Source organism: Barbatula barbatula, assembly GCF_947034865.1.
Source record: "Barbatula barbatula genome assembly, chromosome: 2".
Lineage (NCBI taxonomy): Eukaryota > Metazoa > Chordata > Actinopteri > Cypriniformes > Nemacheilidae > Barbatula > Barbatula barbatula.
The window spans coordinates 7371438-7380972 of record NC_136767.1 but is presented as its reverse complement, the minus strand read 5'-3'; the positions used below and the strand labels follow the sequence as shown (position 1 = coordinate 7380972).

Sequence of the window (9535 nt, the reverse complement as noted above, 5' to 3'; positions counted from 1 at the left end):
ATAACATGTATATACATATCAAGAAGTTTTACAAATAAACTTAAGTATATATTGCATAATGCTCGGGTGGCATATCAACATATGAAATACAGAAGAACCTGCAGCTCCAGTCCCAAATAACTACAATGGGAAAACATTTGTGGTCGACTTCACGCGGCGCTGCGCAGACTGATCATAAAATAACAACAAAGTACCGCGAGAGTGATTAGAAAGCACCGCTTTCTCTTTCCGGTGTCTGTTCCAAAATGCACTCCCATGTACCCTGACATACCCTTGTGGACTCGTGCATAGTTTATTTTTATTTTTTATTCAAAGAAATCTTTGAAAGAAGCAATATTATACATATCACACAAAGAGGAAAAAAAAAGATTGATAAATAATAAATAATAAAGAAATTAAACAAAGAAATAAATACAGAAAATAACAGCAAGTATTCTCCTCTTTCCTATGGTCACATTCTAAATCCACAAAAAAAAAACCGGGATATTAAATTGAAAAAAAACCACGTAATCAAACATTTTACATTCATTGGTATATGAACATATAATATCTTTAAGAGATAACATATAAACAATATTTATATGGGCAAATAAAAAGGAGCTTACGTCAGACCACAATTTAAGGGTTACAGGACAGACAGTTATAAAATAAATGGGCCAAGTTTTCCTCCTGCATATTACAAAAAGAACACGTATCACCAATGTCCATAAATTTAGATAAAGATAAATTGCAAGGGTAAATTTTGTGTAGAATTTTAAAATGCACTTCTCTAACTTTGTTATTTATACAGAATTTATATGGGAACAACCAAGCAAGTTTCCAATCAATATCTTGGATCTGAGCATTCCAAAAAGGTTTTCCTCTAGGGGAAATTTTACATTTGGATTGAAGAAATAATCTAATTTTTTATTATTAACTGAAGAGGAAAAAAGATTGATACCATCTATGGACAATTCAGGAAAATGTTGATAATTATTCGCAAAAGTAAGGTGACTTTTCATTAGCTGTATTAATCCCTTTGGAACGGCTTTCACAACCTTCTGAAATTCTTTAAAGGGAACAGGAAAGTTGAAAGTATAAAGAAAGTCTTCATAAAATAAGATTTCTCCATTTCCATCAAATAAATCCATAACAAAGTGTGTGTTTTTGTCAACCCAATTGGGAAAAAATAAAGATTTATTTCTAGAGGTTATAAGACAGTTATTCCATAAAAGCGCTTTGTGTGGGGGAAAATTATGTTGAAAACAAATCTTCCAAGCCAATAAGACTTGCTGGTGAAAATTTGATAATTTAACTGGTAATTTCCCAGGCAAAAAAATTACAACGTAATAGAAAAGATAAGCCTCCAACTGCTTCAAAAATGCACTGTGGAGGTCCACAAGACCGTACTCCGGAGCAGACGGTGGCAGTATTACACTAAGACACTGGATGCAACAGCCGTTAAACAAAAACAAGGAGAATAAGACGTCCACCGTTTGTTGTTTGGTGTTATTCTCAACCACCAAGAGATGTGGAAGTAATCTCAACATGTCAGCCTCCATAGCACGAGCGACAGTAAGGGCGGTTAGCAAACGGACTATTTTGCCAACAAGAGCCGCTTTAACGCTGGTGAGTAAGCGACATAGATACATCGGTTTTCCTAGTTGACGAGCGGATGAGTTCATTAGCTATCATCTGCTCAGTAACTGGCTAATAATACACATTGTCACTCTCTCAGACATTCACCCGTGCAGTCGAATTGACTTCGCTTACACGGCGATTTTGACGAGTTAACCGTTATCACATGCTTTAAGATTGCGAATCGATTGGTTAACGTGTGTATTAAATATCTTTAAGAAAGGCGTCTAGTTCAGGGGGCTCAAACACAGAACTGCTCAGATATAGCCAAAATACGTAGCTGTTACGCAACGTCAACGTAATCTGATGACAAAATTTACGTCGCAGCGAAGGTTAAATTCCTTCACTCACTAGGGTGCTCTTAACTAATCCACTGTATGGGGAAGAAGTGAATGAAAATGAGTGAACGATTTAGGACACTGACATATAATTATTTTATTTATTTTTTATTTATTGAACAAATATTCTTGTACAAACAATATGGCATTATTAACAGTTATTACCATTAAAACGTACAAAACGGGTACATAAAATACACACATAAATCTAATGGAAAATAAAAATATGTAAGGGGCTTTCCTGTAGCTCAGTGGTAAGAGCATTGCGTTAACAACTCAATGTTGCTGGTTCAATCCCAGGGGATTGAAGATACCTATGTAAAATGTATAGGATAATGCAATGTAAATCGCTTCAAAGCGTCTGCCAAATGTAAATGTTGGGGTTTTCTTTTAAATCATATTCTTCTACGGTAGACAAAAGACTAATTGCATTTTTCTTCCTAATCACTGTAAGGGCTTTTGTAAATGAAACAAATTCACCATGAAATGCATAGAACCTTGGTATCACCTTTAGGTATTTTGATTTATATACAAAAAATTTCGCAAGCATGAGGATATTGTTAACCAGGAAGTTGTCTTTGTTATTTCCCATTAAAAGTCCATATATAATGTCCTTTGCTGTGAAGTCTTCGAGGTGAGGTATCTTTGGATGAAGCCAGTCATAAATATCAGACCATAAGACCTCTACATACATACAATGAAAAAACAAATGCTCTGAGGTTTCAATATCGTCACAAAATAAACATTTATTTGAGTTAAAACCAAATCTAATTAGTAAAAATTCACTCGATGGATATATCCCATTTAGAATTTTAAAATTAACTTCTTTAACTTTGGGGGGGCAAAGGAAATTTTAAATATTTTGTAATGTTTAAATGTTGTCAGCTGTGGCCTAAAGGTTAGAGTGTTGGGCTTGTGATCAGAAGGTTGCTGGTTCTAATCTCAGTGCCAGCAGGTCATGACTGAAGGGCCCTTGAGCAAGGCACCTTACCCCTGATTGCTCTGCAGTAATGTGCCACTGTATAAAACTACTTGTAAGTCGCTTTGGATAAAAGCGTCTGCCAAATGAATAAATGTAAATGTTAAATTTATTTCTAACCGTTTTGTTTGAAAGTTGGCATCCTTTAAAATCACGGCCTTCAACTGAAATTGCTGGGAGATGTGGGATTATTGCGTCAGAATAAGAGAGAGTTTCTTTAATTAGACATAAAATAGAATTTGGGATGGCTTTAATAATAGATTCAAATTTGGCCCGATTGCAAACGAGATATAAAATTTTATCACAGAAATTTTCTTATGATATAATTCCACTATTATTATCAATTAAATGGGACACTGACCAAATACCTTTCTCCATCCAGTTCTTGTCAAACAGTGATTTGTTTCTGTCCGCAATAGATCTATTGTTCCATTATTTTGAATTGTGTGGTGTAAAATTATGATTATATAAAATTTTTCAATATAACAAAACCTGTTTTTTTGGATAATTTTATTGGAATATGTTGAACGGTGAAATCACAATTTAGTAAAAATTATATTCCTCCTAATTTCTTAAACAATTCTCTGGGAATGTGAAACCAACAATTATTGTGGTTCAAAAAGGATTTCAACCAATTCATTTTCAGCATCCCATTTATAGCTTGCAACCCTCCGTCTTTATAATCTTTTGTTATCTCAACCCTTCTAATGTAATGTTTAAAAGTTGTAATATCTGATTGATTTTTTTAATGGTTCTATTCGAAATAGCTATTGTGTATGCAGGATAGATTAACCTTGAAATGCCTTCCAACTTCGTCAACAAAACTATACATAATAAGTTTATATCATGCAGCAACCAAGAGTTAAGTTTAATTTGACATTTATCTAAAACTTTCCACACATTCATGTCTTCTATTTCACCAGAATCTTTTGAAATAAGCATTCCTAAGTACTTGACTTTAGATTTTATAGGGATGTACTGCCTGTCAATTGTAACTGCAGTTGCAGCATTACGCCGCAGGTAACGCTGTTTCGTTTTCAGCCCAGTGAGACGGAAGAGTTGCAGGACAAGAGCTAATAGGAACTGTATTAGCTGTGTTTCAGGGCTGTTCAGTTTAAAAATGGTTTTAAAAAAACATTTCTGTTTGGTTGAATAAAATGTTTGTTTTATACAACTCCATAATAGTCATTTTCATAAATTGATTTCTACGGTAAGTGTTTGGTTAAGCCTACATGTGCGTGTTTGTAAAAGATAAGGATGGCACCACCTCCGCCTCATTTTGAGTCAGTAAAAACCCTGTATACTCTTTGGCAGGGGCGGACTGAGACTAAAAAGTGGCCATGGACTTCTTTACCAGGAGCAACCCACAACAACAGACTGTCAACATTAAATTAAAATCAACATTAAATACCAGCTTATTGATGCACAAAAAGTTCTAAAACACCAGAATTTAGAAAATAAGGACCTTTTACAAAGCCAACAAAACAACAAACATTAAACAGTTAAGGCCAGTGCAGTCTGAGCAACAAACAAACATCGGAATTGCATTAAAGCCTGCCTTAACATGCCAGTGATATGTAGGGTAATGTTTTTTAACAGTTTGGAAAGAACACTTTACTGACCACGACATGTAACGCACCTGATTCAAAGATTCAACTTTTATCCTGTTCAAGTCTAAGGGTGATGACTTCCTAATTATGAATATTTTGATAATTGAAGATAATTTACTTAAATGCTGGCAAAAAGGTGTGACTAGACTTTGCTAAAAACTCGTGTTTTATTAAATTAAATATAAGTCTATACAAAAGTGAGCATTTAGAATTATAAACCGAGAAAAGAGGAGAGAAACATTCACGTTTCTCTTAATAACTTAACTAAAGTAAAGTAGCTTCAATAAGCATTATAAAACTGTACATTCAATCTTATTCTTTCTTATTTTATGGCTTGAATGGTATGCAGAGAGGGGGGGGGGGGTCGCAAAGACCATGATTAAGAATCGCTGATATAAACGGTATGCTGCCGGTTATGCTTTTAGGCATGTTTAGTCGAATGTTTAAACCCTGTTTGATTGGCCAACCTTGTTTTGACATAGATGAGCGCTGTGGTTAGCGCACAGAAATCACAACTATGACAAATGAGCAACAACATGTTTTTATTTTTATTTCTTTATATCCTTGGAATGGCCCGGCCTACATTGAGCAGCCTATTTAATAGCCCTTTCACCCAGAGATCTCGGAAAATGCATGCATAATGATTTACATGTGATCATCTGATGATGAATGTACTGTAATGTAATGTGCAATGTCATGTGCATGTTTTTTAAACATGAATGTAGGGCTGTCCAGGTGATAGAATTTCCCTTGCTTTGCTTTTAGGTTTCTCAATAGCATGGTTTGCTTTTTTTTACCTCTTTCCTTCCAAATAGAGCTAAAGCTATATTGTTAGGTTATTATTATGTAGCATATATTATTGTTTTTTATTTTACTTAAATGCCTTTTATTTATATACTGTATTTATTGGAAAAGGCAGAACAATGACGAAAATAATGAAAGGTTCTGAGAGAAGGATTAAGCTCGATCAGTTTAAGATTCATATTTTTGTCTTGATAATTTTAATATTGTGATGAATCTAAATTTTAAATAGTTTCAGTTTTCTAATTAGGACGTAAATGCATTCACGCATGATTTATCTAAATATGAAGAGTTTTTGTTGATGTTTTCGAATAGTTGACAATCTCGCTTAACTCCTGTTTCCTGGCAATTTTATGGCAATTTTCATGGATCACTCCTCTGTGTGAATGGAGTTAATGATGTAGCCTGCAACTCACATTGACGAGTGAATATCTGATCTGTCTGCTTACATGGCAGATGCAACTGCACGTATCAGATTTATTTCCACATATGATTGAGGCCTGAACGGATCTGAAAATATCGGAACACATATGTTTTTATTCCTGCTAACGTATCTGTATCCGAGGGGTAACATCCGATCTGGGCCACATTGGAGGAAAAAATTGGAATTGGGTCACTTGATACATATTTTGTCACATATCCATGCACAAATTTGGTCTAACATTAAATTCAACAGTCCACCCTCCGGGACTCTTCGTTGTCTTTTCCCCCCGGAAAAAACTTACATTTTGAAAGGTTAAAAATAGTAGCTTCTTCGGAATGAGGTGACACTTGAATACTTTTGACACAATAGCTATGTGAACCTGATTCATACACTCCTGAACAAAATCTTAAGACCTGTAGAAACATTACAATTATTCACATTTCTCTCGTTGATTGTAACCAGGTTGTAAGTACTGCTTCAAAATGCCAAAACAAGAAACAGGAGGAAGAGACAAAAAACAGATGCGGTGCGTCAGTACAGCGATAGTTTACGCATCGAGTCTATTTCTGCTGTACAGCATGGAGTGTTTTAAAGTGATAACCAACCTATTATGCTCAAAATGAACAGGAATTGACAAAGCAATGCAGTAATTTCACCATAAATGGATATAAAGTAAGGTTACTAACATTTTTATTCGTTATTTGTTTAATTTAGCAATAAATCCGATTAAAATGTTGTGTAGTACAAATATTCTACAGTTATTATATTTCGTGAGGAAGGTGCTTCTATGCAGATAGTGACAAGCAGGTGGTCCAGAAAGTACAAGACGGCATCACAATGGATAACACACTGCTTGTGCCCTGAGCGCTAGACCTCGCGCCCCCTGGAGGCCGGTGGTGGCTCCTCTGGTAGGGAGACTGAAGCGGGCCTCCGGTCCCCTGGTCCTCCCCCTTGGGCAGACGGACGCAGGCTCGCACACGGAGTATGTGTGGCCCGGCCGTTAAGGGCTGTGTCCACTGAGGCATAGCTTTTTTTTAAAGCGCTCTGTGCAGTTGCTATGCATTTTCCCCACGATCAGCGCCAACATTCGACCCGGCGTCCAGAGTTGAAAAAAGGCTCAACTTTGGGCAGAACACTTTGCCTGTAGCGGGCATTTTCAGCCACGTAAATGCGCCTCAGTGGCCACAACAAAAAGCCACTCAAAATTTGATTTTACCGAGTGTGCGGCAACCCTGTCAATGGCGAGAAAAAATTATAATGATGCTGATTTTGGGCTGCACTCACCGACACATTTTCCGGTGCCGGAGAAGACGTATAACGTGCAAGGTCAAATTTCACATGGTCGCATTGGTGCGAGTGCGTAAAATGAAGGATGAAAGACGGACTTGTGATCAGTGCAGGAAAGGGCGAGCAAAGAGTTTGTGCACTTCCTCTGTCTCCAACTGTTTGACATCATTTGGTGCTCCATAGGCTTTTAAAATGTTCTCATGAAACATTGATGCAATATTCGGACCAACGCATCGCTTAATGAAGTTGTTCACATCGGTTTCTAAACTGTCAGGAAGACAGAATCCATGTTTCATGTGGAACATCTGCATTTCTTAAAGCACACCATTCTTAAAGTCTCTCTACTTGCTTGAAATGTTAAGGCGGGATTGGCAGGCTGCATTTGGCCCGTGGGCCACCGCTTGACTCGCCCTGCTTTAGAGCATTTCTTATTTATCATATATATTATGCTTATCATGTGATGCTCATTTCATTTATTTTCTCCTTCTTTCTCAGACGCAATCAGCTGTGAGTAAAGTCAAACAACTTTTACAGGATAAACCAGAATATGTGAGACTCTTCTACATTCAATTTACATTCAACTTTATATATATTTTTATTCATATATTTTATTGTGCATTGCTTGTCAACATTACTTAAAACAGATTGGCCTCAAGGTTGGTGTTCGAACCAGAGGATGCAATGGCCTCACCTACACTCTTGACTACACCAAAGAGAAAGACAAATCAGATGAGGTGGTATTGCAAGATGGTGAGTAACATTATAAAAATGAACTGATATTTTCAGTGTATAATTAACAATTAATAAAAAAAAAATTGCTAGATTGCCATGTAAACATTCAATTTGTTTTTATATTGCTGCTTTTTTGTAGGTGTAAGAGTTTTTATTGAGAAGAAGGCACAGTTGACCTTGCTGGGCACAGAGATGGATTTTGTTGAAACTAAACTTTCCAGCGAGTTTGTCTTCAACAATCCCAACATTAAAGGAACATGTGGTTGTGGTGAAAGCTTTAACATATAAACATCTGCCCTGAAATAAGAGATCCTGTGAATTTGTGGGTTAAGTGATTTAAAGAAAGCGGCTAATGTTTAGTGGAACATTTTGGCATTACCTCCAGCTAAATCAGCATTGCTTAGATATTCTATATCTAAAACTATGAATATTTTCTGAGTTTTTCTGAATAAACCAAATTCTTCATGTACTCACTTTTATTTCATTTAAAAACCTGTATGACTTTCTCTCCTCTTGTAAACACAAAAGAGAAGACTTTTGAACAAAAAAGACTTTTGAGAAAAGTCTTAGTGGTTGAGTCCTACAGTAGCCATACAGGGAAAACAATGAAGGCCGATGTTGTTTGGTTACATTTTCGAAGTATCTTTTGTCTTTCACAGAGGAAAGGTCATACAGGTTTGGAATGACGTGAGGCTGACTAAATGAAGATTTGGGGTGTTCTGTCCTTTTAACAGTCAACATTTTAAGCTGTTGTTCACTAGAAGTGTCCCCTGAGATACAGCTTTGAAATATTTTTTCCAAATAAACTGCTATGTCATATTTGCTTATGGCACATAGGAGTTGACATATAAACCAGATAATGAGGCTTTTCCTGAATGGCTGCTGGATGTTTTAGATGTGTGGCCGTATAATGCAAAGCAACATTTGCGCACATTTTATGAATTGTGAAACAGTGTTGTTTAGTAATAATCTAAGTTAAATGTAGATTGAAATGTAAGAAATATTTGAATTTCTGGTCAGTTGATCTACCTGTCAGATAGGCTGCTGTGTAACATGTAAGTTATTAGCTGCTGTGTAACATGTAAGTTGTTGTTGTTGTTTGACTGTGTACATAATGCAAATCATTTTAAATCTTTTGTCTTAACAAATAAATAAAATTCATGCATAAATGTGTAGAGTTCTTAATTAAAGGTAAATATCCATTTACTGTTATCCCATTTATTTTTTTTAAAGCAAAATGCAGAAAGCTGCCATCTTTGTAACAGGTGTTTAAAATCTTCATTCAGTATCAAATCATCTATAAACCTATGGTAAACAGTGCTATAAGTTATAGATTAGAAATAAGTGACAAAAAACATGGACGGATGACAACCAAAAGACGACTTATTTTTGTTTTATGCCAGTGTCCATTAATTTCAGTAATAAATAATAATCTTAAAGTTGTGTGGTCTATCGCATAAAGCAAGATGAACAAATTCAGAGTTGTGGAGCAAATTTTAGAGTTAACCCAAGTTATTTGAGTAATTTTGTTTCATGATGCTGGCCACCAACTTTCTCAACACAAATTGACACCAAAACAATGAATACAGGGCAGATGTTTGCAGTGAACAGCCAACCGTCTTCAACATCAGCGCCGCCGCTCCCACCACGCGAATCACGCACTGTGCGTAGGGCACCAAGTGCTGAGGGGGCACCAAAAATAGCCTGATGAAAAAAACATTTTTAATCTAATATTATTTCATTAGGC

General features: G+C 35.9%; 1 protein-coding gene across 1 annotated transcript; it reads left to right on the top strand.

Annotated features, from left to right (window-relative positions):
* Positions 1-1433: 1433 nt before the first annotated feature.
* isca1 (iron-sulfur cluster assembly 1) lies at positions 1434-8999 on the top strand. Its single transcript, XM_079487348.1, has 4 exons — positions 1434-1608; positions 7552-7605; positions 7701-7806; positions 7928-8999. Exons 1-4 carry the CDS (start codon positions 1528-1530, stop codon positions 8074-8076), a joined length of 390 nt encoding a protein of 129 aa, XP_079343474.1. The 5' UTR covers positions 1434-1527; the 3' UTR covers positions 8077-8999.
* Positions 9000-9535: the final 536 nt, after the last annotated feature.

Bases quoted from the DNA above. Each gene is read 5' to 3' on its own strand.
- isca1 (XM_079487348.1), top strand. From the start codon at position 1,528: ATGTCAGCCTCCATAGCACGAGCGACAGTAAGGGCGGTTAGCAAACGG. The intron at 1,609-7,551 runs GTGAGTAAGCGA...CTTCTTTCTCAG, and splicing joins CAAGAGCCGCTTTAACGCTG to ACGCAATCAGCTGTGAGTAA. The intron at 7,606-7,700 runs GTGAGACTCTTC...TACTTAAAACAG, and splicing joins TACAGGATAAACCAGAATAT to ATTGGCCTCAAGGTTGGTGT.